Source organism: Haliotis asinina, chromosome 2 (assembly GCF_037392515.1).
Source record: "Haliotis asinina isolate JCU_RB_2024 chromosome 2, JCU_Hal_asi_v2, whole genome shotgun sequence".
Lineage (NCBI taxonomy): Eukaryota > Metazoa > Mollusca > Gastropoda > Lepetellida > Haliotidae > Haliotis > Haliotis asinina.
The window spans coordinates 98,073,673-98,089,196 of record NC_090281.1 but is presented as its reverse complement, the minus strand read 5'-3'; the positions used below and the strand labels follow the sequence as shown (position 1 = coordinate 98,089,196).

General features: G+C 38.7%; 2 protein-coding genes across 3 annotated transcripts in view; one reads left to right on the top strand and one right to left on the bottom strand.

Annotated features, from left to right (window-relative positions):
• The window catches only part of LOC137274667 (sterile alpha motif domain-containing protein 9-like), a 45,797-nt gene extending 34,642 nt beyond the window's left edge, over nucleotides 1–11,155 (top strand). For both annotated transcript variants that reach the window (XM_067807995.1, XM_067807996.1), the window contains 3 exons: nucleotides 1,428–7,249; nucleotides 7,486–7,605; nucleotides 10,092–11,155. In XM_067807995.1, coding sequence (XP_067664096.1) covers nucleotides 1,428–7,249; nucleotides 7,486–7,563 — 5,900 coding nt within the window. In that variant the 3' untranslated portion in view covers nucleotides 7,564–7,605; nucleotides 10,092–11,155. The remainder of the gene's footprint in view (nucleotides 1–1,427; nucleotides 7,250–7,485; nucleotides 7,606–10,091) is intronic.
• An 846-nt stretch (nucleotides 11,156–12,001) lies between these two features.
• Nucleotides 12,002–14,777, bottom strand: LOC137274675 (uncharacterized). Its single transcript, XM_067808006.1, has 4 exons — nucleotides 14,071–14,777; nucleotides 13,544–13,669; nucleotides 12,995–13,126; nucleotides 12,002–12,189 (listed from the first exon to the last, which is right to left on the bottom strand). Exons 1-4 carry the CDS (start codon nucleotides 14,775–14,777, stop codon nucleotides 12,018–12,020), a joined length of 1,137 nt encoding a protein of 378 aa, XP_067664107.1. The 3' UTR covers nucleotides 12,002–12,017.
• Nucleotides 14,778–15,524: the final 747 nt, after the last annotated feature.

Sequence of the window (15,524 nt, the reverse complement as noted above, 5' to 3'; positions counted from 1 at the left end):
AGTATTGTGATAACTATTTGTCTTATCAGTATTCATTTAGATTTGAATGTTTTATCTCTTTTTAACCTAGAAGGGGATTCCCTGGTTTCTGGTCTCATTAAGTCTGTAGCAGATTCGAGTGACGTATTTGAACAATATCAACAAGACAAGACAAGTTTATTTATAAGGATTTGAGCTCACATTGCCCCTCATCATCGTTACACGGTACATTTTACATTCGGAGTGTGACGACAGGGCGCTTCGAAATTAGCTTTTATTATAAACATTGCTTTATGAATTTAGCTAGACACAAATGAGAAATCTTATTAGATGATTGCAACGGTTGAAAAGGTTAATCTTGCTAGACATTCCCAATAAAATCGATCAATTCATATTACTCTATTTAGATGATATTAGGGCATACACACATGAATTGAAATTCATCTTCGTATTTGGGGATACCCTGCTCAACACACAAACATTTGATAAGTATAATAATAAGTAAATTAAACTGTATATCGTCATATGAGCCAGTTTTCTTGCAAACGAAAACTAAAATATTTTCGCCAATGGACAAAGCCCCATGGGCAGATATTCTAATATGGTTATAAATTAGCCAGCATAAATGAGTTGATTTGGGTGTCATGAAACTTTAGGATACATTATCATTCATTTGCAACTCCTCCACCTATCCCCAATCATCTCGGCCATGTTCCAAACGTTTTCACTCATGGGCAAGATTCTTTGTTATGAATTAGCAGGATTTGAATTAAAATTGTTTTTAAACGAGGAAATTATTTGATTTAAAACTTTGCATTCTTATGATATATTCCAGACAACAACATGTTGTATTGTGTGAAATAAGAAAGTAGCTACGGCGTTGTTACTTCAGATGAGAGGTCTTATCTCTGCTCTTATAATCCGGTTAGAATTGGTCTTCAGCAGCCCATACCTGTCGTAGAAGGTGACTCATGGGATTGTGCTCGCTCACCCTATTGACACATGCAGTTGCATTCCAATTGTTTAGATCGATCCTTATGTTGTTGATTACTGGATTGTCTGGTCCAGACGTGATCATTCATAGACCACCACCGTAAAGGTTGAATATTGCTGAGTGACCTTAAATAACAAACCAACCTACTTATGTTTAAGAAAAGCTCAAGAAGAGTCTCCAATTCTCCCAACTCCATGAGTCAGAATATAGTAGAAAGATAAACAGGGATTTAGAACCCTACAGTAACTTTCAGAACTGTATCAAAATATATCACACCACTGTCCTTCCCTGACTCTCCACATTTATAGTGTATGATACTTATTTCACGATGAAAATGACCGCCACATAACAATACACAATCACACAACTTCGATACCAAATAATATTACTCCTACATTTTAAATAGTATACATTATGTCAGATGTTCATTTTACTACTTCTATTTATGTTAAAGGACCAGGCTTGTCCAATTCTGCAACAGAGGAAGAGGTCCAGGGATGGCTATTAAGCTGCGTGAAAGTACCGGAACACTTGATTCAAGATGAAGTGAAGTATGTAAATGGGCATATGCTCAATGAGTACAAAGATCCTAATGAAATTAAAGAAGAGCTTGGACTTCCCATTGGACTTTGTAGGAAGATTCTATATCTAAATGAAAATGAAGATGCTGAGAAACTATGGGGATTGAGCAGAGAACAACTAGAATCCTTCACACCAGATCATATATGTGATTTTGCAAGAGATTCTTTTCAGGCAGACAGGAACCTTGACAAGATTACTGAGGCTATTAAAAGGGAACATATTGATGGCTTTGTGATAATGTTATATGTGAATCATGGAATGCTTGCTAATGACTTGAATATCAAGAAGGTTTTCGGTAGAAGATTGTTACTGCATGTAAAGAAGAAGTTAAAGGATAGCATAACGCCTACTTCAGCAACAAATGAAGTAAGTAACACACAGCTGGAAAGTCACCATGTCCCATCCCTTGATTTTAATCAGAGCACGATTCTGTCAGCACCTGATACAGCAAATATGCCATTCACAGAACAACCTAATCATGCTCCTAATGGTTCTCCAAGTACCTTCTCACCAACTGTGGAAAGTATTACCTTCCTACAAAAACACTTAGGATTAGATGTTAAAGAAAACACCAGTGAAGATAATCCAAATGAATGTCAACTATTTGCAATTCACTCTTCCTGGGAACAAAGTAATGAACTTGCTCAGATGTTTCTATTTTGGATTTTATGCAAAGAGGGTGAATTTGAGGACTCGTCTATGAAAACGAAACTCTGGGGTTTGATTGTCCAGAATACATCAACCTGGTTACAGACCTTGCCTATTGCACTGCAATCCAATTTCAAAAAAGGTAAAGATGAATATCGGTATCAGTTCAGGGGACGAAAATCTGTCCGACTGGGCAAAGCTGGGGCAAAGATGATCAGATATGAAAACATAAGACTCGAGCAAACACATTCCTACAAATATCATATTCTTATTTTGACTGGAAGTACTACTAAAGAACGAGATCGTGTGTATAGAATATATGATGGAAACTACCATTTGAAAACTTCAATAAAGGAAATCACAAACAAAATGTTTTGCATTGATGACTCATTGACATGTATCAAAAGTTTGAATTTTGACTCTCCTCCCTCCAAAGGAGGTGGACACCATGATAAGGATCTTGATCTAACCTATTATGGCGAAATGAAGGAAAAGTATGGGACATCAACAGATGTTTCCAAAACACCTGCTGCAGCTAATACAAAACTCCAGGGTGGAGTGTCATTCCAGAGGCCAAGGCCATTTAATCAGGATAGTCTTTGCACGATATATTTCAAGGATTATGTTATGGATGTGCCAGAATGTGGTAGTGGAATGATAACACCTTCCTTAGAATTCAAATACTTTCGGTCAAGTCTTGACACTGGCAACAATAACAGTCCAATAGAAAAATTTCTCACAGAGACTTTGCGTTTTGCTTGTGGTTGCCTTAACAGACGTAGAAATGGAACCATATACTTTGGCATTGCTGATGAGAAACCTGTTGATGGAATTACACGCCGTCACGGTCAGATAGTGGGATTCCCCATCATGGAAGTTGACATTGACAGTAAAATCAATTATGAAGATGAACTGAATGATGCCAAATCAAAATGCTTTGACTCACCAGAAGCAAACAGCGCTGCAAAGGAATGTATCAAATCACCCGTTTTTGTGAAAGTTGCCCCTTCACTTGACCAGGTTCCGCTGTTTGTTATGGAGGTCGACATAGAACCTTTTTCAAGTTTTTGTGAAGGCATAAAATTCAAACTGGATTTATCGAAAATATCTGGGAAGAAACAGAAACCATTGCTGTTTGTTCGTGATGGACCTGAAACAAAAAAGATTGATACTGATGCAGAAGAACTGCATTTTGTAAACAAATTAAAAGAATGGGACACTAAACGTAAATATGAAGAAGAGTGTTCGGTCAGTAGAAATTGGCCTGATAAAAATTGTCACAAATATTTGGCAGAAAAACTTTGTCGAAAGTTATGCAAAACTAGCAACAGAATTGATTCTTCACTTTGGCCAATTCTAGTTTCTAGCAAACCATCAGATGCATTAAAATCCACACTTTTCTCATCACTTACTTTCATCTCAGGCATTCCTTGGTGTGCAGTTTTTGATTTTGATGATGCATCGTTTAGTAATGGTTTGTGCAAGCATTTCTTCAACAGTAATCAAACAACTCTAACAAACGGAGACATCTTTAGAGATGTTGAGAATAACAACAGTTTGAGAGAGCGATTAAAACTCCCAGAAAACAATGTGTTGATATTTTGCAATGGGCGGTCTGAATTTCGATTGCCTCACCTCACAAAGCATGATTGGAAAAAAGATTACTCCCCCAATGTAAAAGGTGCAATCAACTTTTTCCAGCAAAAATCAGTTATTCCAACTGGAAGAACAATAGTGGTGTTTTTACTCTTTGCAACGGATTTTCATGGTTTTTTGGATATCTTTGGAGAGATGATAGCATTCTTTGGAAGTGAAGATATTGTACTAATTTGTGAAAGAAAGGACGTATTTCAAGAATTTAAAGACATGGCTTTAGTGCAACAGATTGTACAAAAAGAGGACCTTGATCAGACGTGTGTTGTTGGCATGACGTGGGAGCAGACCAGTACCTCTGTCAACAATCTAATAGGTGTTGCGAAACAAACTGAAATATGTATACCAACTAGCAGTGGAGCACATGTAACAGCTGAACAAAAATTTCTTGAAAGCATTGACAGTTTACAAGTTTTGAGTTACTCACAATGCGAGGACAAAACATTTGAAACACTATCTGATAAACAAACATTTAGTAGAATGAAGGAATTGAAGTTTTATCAAGGTAACAGGGTTGAGTGGTGGAATTTCTATTTTCAAGGACATGTCATGGAACGACATTGCTTTCAAAGACTGAAAACTAAAGTTTTGGATGCCCTCAATGGAGAAAAAGCCGACAAAATATCAAGAGTTGTGCCTATCTTTCTTAATCATGAACCGGGTGCAGGCGGTTCAACTTTAGTAAGACATATCCTTTGGGAGTTTCGCAAGGAATTCAGATGTGCAATCATCACAAAACTGGAGGAAAAGACTGCATCAGACATACTTTCATTGTGGCGGTATAAAGAAAAGGACATCAGATATGCCAGACCTCTTTTGCTACTTATTGACTCAATAGTGGAACAAAAGTTAGATTTATATGAAATCCACCGCCTCGTGACAAAAGAATCTTGGAAAGTTGATAGCAAGATGAGATCCCCTATATGTGTTTTCCTCGTTTGCAAAAGAGATGAAACCCTACACATGCCACAGCGAACCCTACACCAGGAGGTATCTGAGAATGAGTACCTGCTTCAGAAGGTAGAAGACAGCGAAAAAGAATGGTTGACCATGAAGATAGAGCAACTAGAAGACACAAGCAGAGATTTCGGTCTCACACAGTTCAAAGGAGAATACTTTATTTCCTTCATGATTTTACATTCAAATTTTAAACAGGAATTTCTCAGGGATACAATTCACAGTTTGATGAGCCGAATGGAGTTTGAGGACAGATCATTCAAGCTGCTGGCGTATGTTGCCCTTATCATATCTTTTGTAAGTCCCCCAAAGGGAGGTGCAGCCATAGCAGTTCCTGTAGAGTGTTGTAGTGAACATATGGGATTTAACTCCAGGATGAACACCCAGTCCCGAAATCTTTCACTATGGGAAAACCATCTGGAAGGTCCTTTGAAAATATTATTGATAATTGAAGCAAACGAAAATGGAAGTGGTAAACAGATACGAATGGCTCATCAAAATCTGGCAAAAGCTGTGATAGAATGCATTCAAACTCGATATTTTAACAATGACCTAGCCAGTATTGCTACTGATTTCCTTGAGTCAGATCTACTCAAAACTTCTTCCTTTGCCCGAACATATTTAAATCGGCTCTGTGTTGAAATGCTTATACGACGAAAAAAGGAAGAATATGATGATGGAGAAAACACAAAGTTTAGTCCACTTATTGAAAGCATTATTAGTGAAAGTAAAATGTATTCAAGTGGTGCAAACGTCTTAGTTAAAGGATTTGAACTGATGCAAGATGGCTTCATTGCTCATCAACTGGCACGTTTACATCTTCACCACAAAGAATACGTTTGGGCAAAAGAGTGGGCACAAAAGGCAGTTGAACTGGATCCAAAGAGATCCACCTTCTTACACACGTTTGGATGTGTCTACAAGCATCACTTTCTGAGTCTGAAGTTGTGGGATGAACAAAAAACACCCGATGATCCCAGTACGACAGATGCATTAGATATGGCACTTGGTGCATTAGGTCATTTCCAAAATGCAAGTACATGTGACAAATATGAGAAAAACCTCTTGGCATATTTCGATATTCTTTCAACAGTCAACTGCATTGCTAGATTTCTCCATGAAATTGTTAACATTGGCACAGCTGATGTTGTTCACAGATATTTGACTGAAGACAATTACTTTCCAGAATCTACCGCATGCTGGGAGAACTACCATTTAAAACTGAAAGCCTTGTATACCACGGCCATGGATGCAGTCGCTGTGCTAGATGAACATATTTACTACAGTCAATGTTCTTACGCATCTAAATATAGCCATCAACAAAATGAAGAACACAGAAATTCGAGGATTATTAAGAAACGTCTTCCTGACTCCTTTCAGGATTTTGTAAAGTTCTTCTGTGAAAGAGAAAACACAAATGATCCACCACCCTATATCAGGTCGGATGTGCTCAAGGACGGATGGCATAGAAGGCGTGTTGTGGCTCTGCATGGAAAAAGGCTGGTAGACGTCTTCAAAATTGTCTTCCCTAGAACTGAACAGATACACGAGAGAGTGCACTACAAGGGAAACACTAAGAAAAATAGGAAAGGAGAAAAGCCTGTTCCCTCTGATAGCCTATGGACAATTCAAACCCATCTGAAGAGCATTAAAGATAAAAACGCGGATGACTGTTTAACTCTTATAGCTGTTAACCTTGCGCTTGCGGAACTAAAAGCTGCAAAGCAAACAAGTGTTTCCGAACTCTATGGGTATTGTCTTCAGATAATACGCACTGAAAGACGAGGAATCGCATTTAGCATGGCCTATCTTTACATTATGATGTTTATGTGGCCACAGGGGAAACTAGGTGTACCATATGATCATACGCTGATGAAGGAGGCTATGAGGTTCTTGTTTGATGAATTCAGAGCAACTAAACAGCGAAAACCAAGAGGTGAAAATGAGTTATTCAAACGAGAAAACAATATTTATCACAGTATTGCTCTTTTCTATTTAGCTAAAGGTAGAGGCCTGTCATCATTTTCTTACCACTTATCTCCCCTATTCTTTAAAAAGAAGCAAGAGGAAATGTGGGAAAGCTACCAAGTTAGAGAAAAGCTACAGTTAGTAAATGGCTACACAAGACTAAAACCAAACAGTGGTACGATAAGTGTTATCGTGGACTTGAAAGACTTTGAAATAGATGAAGAGCTAGAATTACGAAATTTCAAATGCAGGCGACCAGAAATGACCGAGAGACCTATTTCATTCTACCTGGGATTTTCATTATCTGGCCCTGTCGTGTGTTACATCTGTCCTGACGAGACATCTTTGGATCAATGGCAACTTGCTTCAGACTACGTCGATTATTCCGTTTTCCCAAAAGAAAAGCTTCGGAAGTTGCTGAGAGACATAGAGAAAATCAAGGCAAAAAAAGATCGGCACCCAAAGGAGGTAAATATGCACTTCACATACTAATACATTAAAAACATTATAATTGTTAATATTCTTCTTATAATATAAATGTAAATTAACTGGGGTGACATCACCATGACAAACTATATCCTTGAAGAGAAACAGGATACTGCGCAGGTTTATTACCTATAGATCAATACAAAATTGGGGCAGGACGCATGAATCTGCATGTGCTGAGATATGTATATATGGCATCGTATCTGTCATAATTTCAGACAGACCTCTTGAAGGACGAAGCGGCAATCAATGACGCTCTATTCAGATATGAATCGGAAGAAGCCATCATTGACTAAGACCTGTGACATACAAAACGCCTGGATGCTTCTTCAAAACAGGTTTTGTAATATCGCTTAATTCCAAAAGTTTGCAGTTATGACCATTCTCTGGTCAGAAGAGATTTAACCGATCCATTCGTGAGACCAATGTGCGACATACAGTCATTCCTTGTTTACGAAATGACGATGAAAAGCAAAACTGTTGTAGTGTCACAATATGTAAGTGAGTTGTATGTATAATATGCTGAAAAAAGTCTGGAACATAAGGAAATCCGAAAAATTATGCGTGAGGTCTACTTCTTGATTTGCCTGTGTGACTCCATTCCCCTTGTAGCGCTGAATATGTCCTATAACCATGACGCGATGGGATCCGAGGATTTTATGTCGACCCCATCTGCACCATCCCATTGGCTCTTGCTCTCTCTTCAACTGTTATAATTAATCATGGCATATTCTCGTACTTCATTCCCCACGTGAAATGGGTGCATGTAGTACTTGTTATATGTAAACAGAAAATGTTAACCTGCAAATGAGCAGAAAATGTGTTATAATTACAGGTATAATACTTTTACAGTTTAACGCACTCTGCAACAGTAATTTCTTGTTTTTGTAGGTGCAAAATGGTGAATCTGTGTCTCAAAGTCGAAATTTTTTTCTAGCTTTTTTTTCTGGACATCGAAATCAATGCTGTTGGTTTATTTCGGCATGGTCACAAATGGAACAGTTTGCTTCTTCTGAAAAAGATGTGAATGCATTTGAGAAACACTGCATCTATTTTCCTTCGTTGAGGGTTTGTAAGTGCCACGACATTACAAACATTTCAATGCAAGCCAGTGCTTAATGTGTAGTATATTTGTCTTCTTTAATATTTTATGTAATTTAAACCCGCATGGTATCCCAGAATTCGTGACTGGTTCGTGATCCCCGCTGCGCCACCCATATGCGCAATTGATAGTTTATGTGTAGACTGATCAACAAAGATGAAGTCATTTTACTTCGTCAGTATGAAAACAATCAAAAACTTTGATGTTTACTCATCTGCCAGTGGTAAAAAAAACGTTATGACTGAAAAATAACGAAGTCAGTGTAGGTCTTTCTATTTTGTTTTATAAACCTAATTAGTGCATTGTCACATTTGTATGCATTTTGAAAGTTAAATTAAAAAAAAACACATGGTTTCCTTATACTGTGAATTTCTAACATGATTTAATATCTAAACACTGTGTAGATTGCCAACGTGAATCATATTTCACACACACCCTATTCGTGTCAGACGAAAGTTATAGCAACAATGTCAGGCTATTGCCTCATTCAGGAATGTATGCATCAATATCCACATAAAAGAACGATATTCCATTCATCTGCAGATGGTAAATAATCCTACTCTATGTCTGGTATCTTTCAGGAGTCTAATATGCGAAAAAGTGACACATCGTTTGAGAAGTTTTCACACTGGTGTGTACACATAATCTCACTAGTCACCCAGGACAGCACACCCGGCAACTAACTGTATGCTGTCCACCATTAGTTAGACAATAATGAGCAACTATCAATCAATCAAGGCAGTGGCGGTTAATTCTTTGTAGGAAGGATGTTGTTTTCACACTAGTACGCGTACTTTACGACAGGGTGTATTCAGTATAGATTAGTAAATATACACTCATAAACACTGCTTTTTAACAAATCGGCTGTGGATGTAATTAATCAATCAATGTGTTATCGGTTAATCCTTTGATCGATGTTTGTTTTTGTAACATAACATGCAATACATTTTCCACTACAGACCTTAATTTATAATGTTGTGTATTTACTCCAGACAGGAGAAATGCCAAATGGGAACATATGTCGAGTAATTTTAGTGGTGTTACCAATAATTATACACGTTATAAATTCATTAATTGACCATCCAGAGAATGACAAATAACACTTGTAGGTTTATACCATCAAACGCGAGTTACAGCAAGGAAGATGTAATCTCTGTGTCGCATGCAACCTGAAAACACTTATGGGTCGACACTGTTTTGAGGATACCAACGGAACTTCGTTGTTACATAAGAAATACACATAGGCATTTGCTGTGTACTTGGGTAAATGGGTATAATCATTTTTTTTTCATGTAAGAAAAATTTCAGATTTCTCTATCAATGGCAAAATCGTTGATATTAGTTTACGAATTCAGATAAATCAATTGTGTGTCTTCATTATCATAGATAATAAACCAGTGCCGTAGCTACCAACATTTACGTATGATGTTTGCCATGACAGGTGGGCCAAAGCTCAAAACTATTTAAATATAAAGCTTTGCAATCTTTCGGACTTATATGAAACAAATGGCTTGCTACGTGTAGGTAGACATCACATGACATGATTAAATATCGAGATAAAAAACACAGAAATAGGATCATATTGGATCAGTCACTACTACCTATACTACACTACTATCCAGGCATCAGAAAAAAACTACACTGCTGGGATATTTTGTTACAAACAGATAGATATTTTTAAATAGCGGCGTTTGATAGGCATCCGGCCTCCTCACTTTTTAGGGTGAAGAAATTCTGCTAATGAGGACAGGAGCCCAGTCCCCGTGTTCGTCACGGTCGAGGGAGCGGGTGCCGACCAATTTGCTGACCAATGGATTGTGGCCTAGAACGCCTTAAGAATCAGCCGGCAGCAGGAACTAAGACACTATGCAGTTTCTTGACGCAGATGGACACTTAGTTAAGTTTAAAAGCTCATAAAATTGTTACAATCATGCAACATCTCTGGCTGTATATGGTGTACATGAAATCCTGGAATTTCCCCAGTTACTGTATGCAATGTCTGTAAAATTCATCATGCCATAAACTCTGGTTCATAAACGCATATTTTGTTTTCTATTCTAAATGTAGTATTCCTAGTTTGTCGTTACAATTAACAGTTATTGGACTAGTCCATTTTTGAGTACAGGGTAATCAGGTGGCAATTTAAGTCGTGTGTTGGCGAAATTGAACTGTAGGCGAAATGCAACTGTAGGCGAACATTGTTCACTCCGCATCAGTGCCCCTTTAACAACTGCTTTGCGGACTAAAGCGTCAGTATAAATTCTGCTTGGACACCATTTAGGCAACAGAGGTGTCTTAACTCTGTTTACTCTGTTGTCTTAACTCTGTTTACTCTGTTGTCTTAACTCTGTTTACTCTGTTGTCTTAACTATGTTTACTCTGTTGTCTTAACTCTTTTTACTCTGTTGTCTTAACTCTGTTTACTCTGTTGTCTTAACTATGTTAAGGTCCCAAGTACAAAGACTTTATTTGCTGGTGATATATAGCCTGTTTCTATAGTATTTTGTTATGTATAGTTCTATCTCCTTAAAGATATATATACATTTGACTATAAATATTTTAATACTGTTGTCGTTTAACTGTCACTTGTTTTAGTTGTTCCCTACATCTCAAGTGTACGTACCACCGTGAATAAGGTGTTGATCATTTTGAGGTAAAATATTTTGTTTTAAGCATATTTGGATTCTGTGAATACGCAATGCCATTTAGAGGGTTGTGAGATGTAACACGTTGTATTTGAAGTCTTGTTCCATTATTTGTGATTGTAATTAAATATGTGAATCCCAGTTAGTTGACTTCTTTCTTTTATAACAACACGGAGCCTCAGATCTGGTATCAAATGACGACATAATTCATTTTAGAAATATCGAAATATTATCCAACATACAGATTAACAACGTACAAACGTAATTCAATGGTCAGTCATTTGTTAGCTGTACCGCATTTACTGCATTTGCATTTGTACCCTATGTGAAAGGAAAACTCCTATGAAATCTGCGACTGGCTGACAAGATCGTTTGTTCCTGCAATCTGACTATTATAAAACATACTGAGTTTGATTATTCTAGCAAGACTTTACGGTGCTGCATATACAATATTGGAACATTATCACAGATCTGTGCTCAAACTGCTCAGTGGGACAATTTTGTCATTAAATCGGAGCATGATCTGAAAACAAAGACTTACATACTGTCTGTCTTTGTTATTTAATCCCGCATTCGGCATGAAGACAGCCATACAACCAGCACAGATTGGTGAGCATCTATTCAGGGCTACGCTCGCACGCGTGCACGCACGTACACACGCACAAACGCACACACACACACTTACAGGCTCGTACTGCTTAAAGCGCAGTACTTTTGAAAGCACCGTTAAAACACATAAGTGTAATGTATATTCATGTGTGTCATTGACGAGCACTGGACAGGGTAAGAAGCTGTACACTCTTCTAACTTGTTTTGGAGATCCAGGGTTCAAACAGAACTTCTGTTGCCTTGGCAGAACCACTATCCACTATCTAGACCAAGGTCACTTTGCATGTACATGTTGATGTTTGCACGAAAAGACAATGACATCGTATATGCCAAGAAATTTATTTCTGAACCCTGTATAAAATTAGAAAAGAAATATCCCCGCACGTTTCTATTTTTACGAGCACTGATACGTCTTGCACGTACAGGCTGTTGGCATGGGGATGGTTACCTTGGTGATCCTCTCACCAAAGGCTAACCCAGCACAGTACGCCCACACCCCTGTCTGTCTGTAGCTGGCCTCACAACGGCTGACTGTACCATAGCTTGCTTTGGTCGTACACCCACGTCTGAAAAAAGACAAAGTACTTTCAGCTTCTGTATACAAACAACAGAATAGTCCTTGTTCGCTGGGCATGATCTGCACTTAAAGAACAGAAAATTGATGGGGCGGTTCATAAAGAAACTAGTTAATTATTCATCTAATCTACATCTGACTAGACCCGCCCCTGTAAGGTTTCCATCTATTCTGACTATACACTGGTTGATGTTACCAGTCATCTAAGCATCAAACCTCTACAAGTATAGGTCACAGTGGATCAGTATAAATAAATAAATATAATATCAGATATAATAGATATAGGTCAAACAAAACATTTGAAAGTTTGTATTCCCAGAGTAGAATCAACTTCTCCATTCCATGCCATTCCATGTTACAGAATGCCACGAAATTATTTATCTACTTTTTTAAAAACTGCGTCGTTTTTCGAGATATAACAATCCGATACTCTGGTCTGAATACTTTACTTCGTGTTGATAAAAACCAGATGCCGACGTGCTTATCAGAGAGCTTATCACAAAAGGCTTTCCATGATCCTCAGATTCTTCTGACGACCGATATACATGGATCAACGGTTCGGATTTTAATGGCAATGTAGCCCTTGCATTTCAGCTTTATATGGTCAGGTGTGCACACACAAACACAGAAACACAACGCTTATTGTGAACATTATTCATCATACCTTCTATGACTGATGCGTCATTACCAGACTAGTATAGAGGTCACACTTTCAACATTTCTCACTAGCTCGAGAGCCAGAACTCCCTTACTAACTTGGAACAGACAAACAACATGAACGCCAAACCACCACCAACCCGCAGCTGTAGAAGATGACGTCTTGGTACACGGGGTTGATGACCCAGCAGTAGTTGTTGTAGGAGTAGAACCGTCTCAAGGTCAGAGACTGTCCTTGGCAGCCATCGGTGTAGCTTGCTTGACGTCTGAGTCTGTAATTGGAAACACCCAAGTTGAGACGGGAGGTTGCAACGTAATATGAATAGGAAATATTTACACAAGATGTACATCCAAATGACGTTCGCCGAGCCACATGAGAAACCACAATTTGAATTCGCGTAAGTTTTTTTCTTACGACAGTTTACACCGTCTTTCAAACGTCTAATATATTTTCATGTTATCTATAAAGACGAAAAACGTACAGACACATGTTTCCCTGACTATCCCCACTGATGCTGTGTCTCCTTGAAAGATCACTTTACTCGAAATTCGCAGTGAATCGGTTACAAATATTACATGGTGAATCTTCATTCATCGGGATGGGTTAAACTAATGTGCACCTGTGTCTGAAAATGTGCATGATATATTTGTTCTTATGTTTGGCTCGTTAAGAACGACCACAAACATACCTTTGTCCACGTATGGCCATGTGTGGGTGGAGGTTGTATTTGCCCTTGAATCGACCACCAGTTCCCAAATAAAATATGGCGGCTCTGATCTTTGGTCGTTGTTCAAGTTCGAAGATTATGTCATCCCTGAAAATAAAGTACGATCAACAACTGCAGTTCGGCATGAATACTCGAGTCTGGACCAGGAAATCACCAAAAACAGGTCCAGATTTGATTATTTACAGAGCACCGTCTTATAGGTCGAATATTGCAGACTCCGGCGTTAAACAGCAACCAAACAAAATTAAGGCACAATAAACTACTTCTTAAGCACTACACTTGTATCAAGAGCGAAAGAAGAATCGAAGTGAATGAATAAATGAATGCTGTTCAACTCTGACATCATAGTAAAATGTATTGTGTTTAGCCTCTTCCTGGCATACCAGCCGAGTCAATACCATGACAACCCAGGATAACGCGTCTCACATTAAACTAATGTCAGGTATACTAGAGCTGTGAGGGTGAGCTTAACCAGCTGTTTCACTTACTTTGGGTAGCTGTAAGAAACATCAGAGAATTGATACATAACATAGGGCTCTGGTTGAAGGCCACACTTAAGGACAGCAGGGTTGACAACGGGTGTTGAAACAACATCGGCCTTTAGACTAGGTGAGGTTGTTAGGGCGCCGGTGGTGGCGGGTAACGTCTCGGGGAAATCTGGATGTGGCATCGTAGGGAAGTCGGGTTTAAGGGAAGCTGCGTTTGGTAAAATGTCCTTGACAATACCAGAATCTGGAGGTGCTTGGGGAAAGGTGGAGGCTGATACAACGTCATGGACGATGACGTCTGAGCTTGGGACGACGTCATGTACAACGTTATCGGAAAATGCTTTAGGTACAATGTTATGGGTGACGTCGGGAACAATAGCCTCAGATCCGGATTCAGGAACAACGTCCACCACACCAGATGATGAACCTGTGACAACATCTACCACACCACTGTTGCCGGGATCGGGAACAACATCTTTCACAACGCTGTGTGACTGTGGGTCGTGGACGACGTGGATGCCGTCACCTCCGTGGACGTGGACAGGGTCTGTGATAAAGTCGCCATTTCCACCTACAGCGGAGTGATGAGGCACAACATCGATGACATTATCTGGACTCGGTCCAAAATGTCCGAAATCTTTGGGATGAGTCTGGGAAGACACGACCCCAACGAGGACAGACACCAGAAGAATGTGTGCCTGAAACATTTTAGACAGAACAATCATTTTATTCGAGACGTGGAAACGTTGTAAATTTGTATAGTGTGTAAATATTGGTAGAGAAATTTAGCTATTATAATAAGTTCCTGTGAAATGTTATTGCAGCTGCATAGCGGTATGCGTGCAAACATTCATTTCATCCACGCCACTGTTGTCTGTGCCAGTCCACTCGCTCTCCTGACACTTTTACAACTCCTCCATGGAGGCGATCACACTGTTATAAAACACACATTACAACATTCTTCCTATAGAAACAGAGGCTTGTAACTTTGAAAACGCGATCAAATAATATACTGTACAATCCAGACTGGTAAAAACCGCTACGTGTAACACCACTTGCCCGCTACAACGTCATGTGATCAAAGCAGTCATACACAGTCTGGTGCCTTTGGTCAAACATTGCCAGTTGTTGAAAAGCTATTTGGTAGTGTGGTATTTATACTTTCTCTCCTATTTAAGCATTGACAAAAATGACGCAATGCAGCTAAATAGCTAGCCTTCTTCATTATTAGACACAAAGAATTATTTGAAACACTTTAACTGCATGAACATTATATAGAAACTGGAGCTTGCCACTCATTCAAAGACATAAACATAGACATAGACAGGTATAAAATGTTGCATAAATGGAACATATTGTCCAAACCAATGTCACCCCGACCCAACCCTGGAGTAATTTACCGGTCCCTTTTCGGGTAAACATAGTAAAACTGCGTCGTCTTCTGAAAACACACT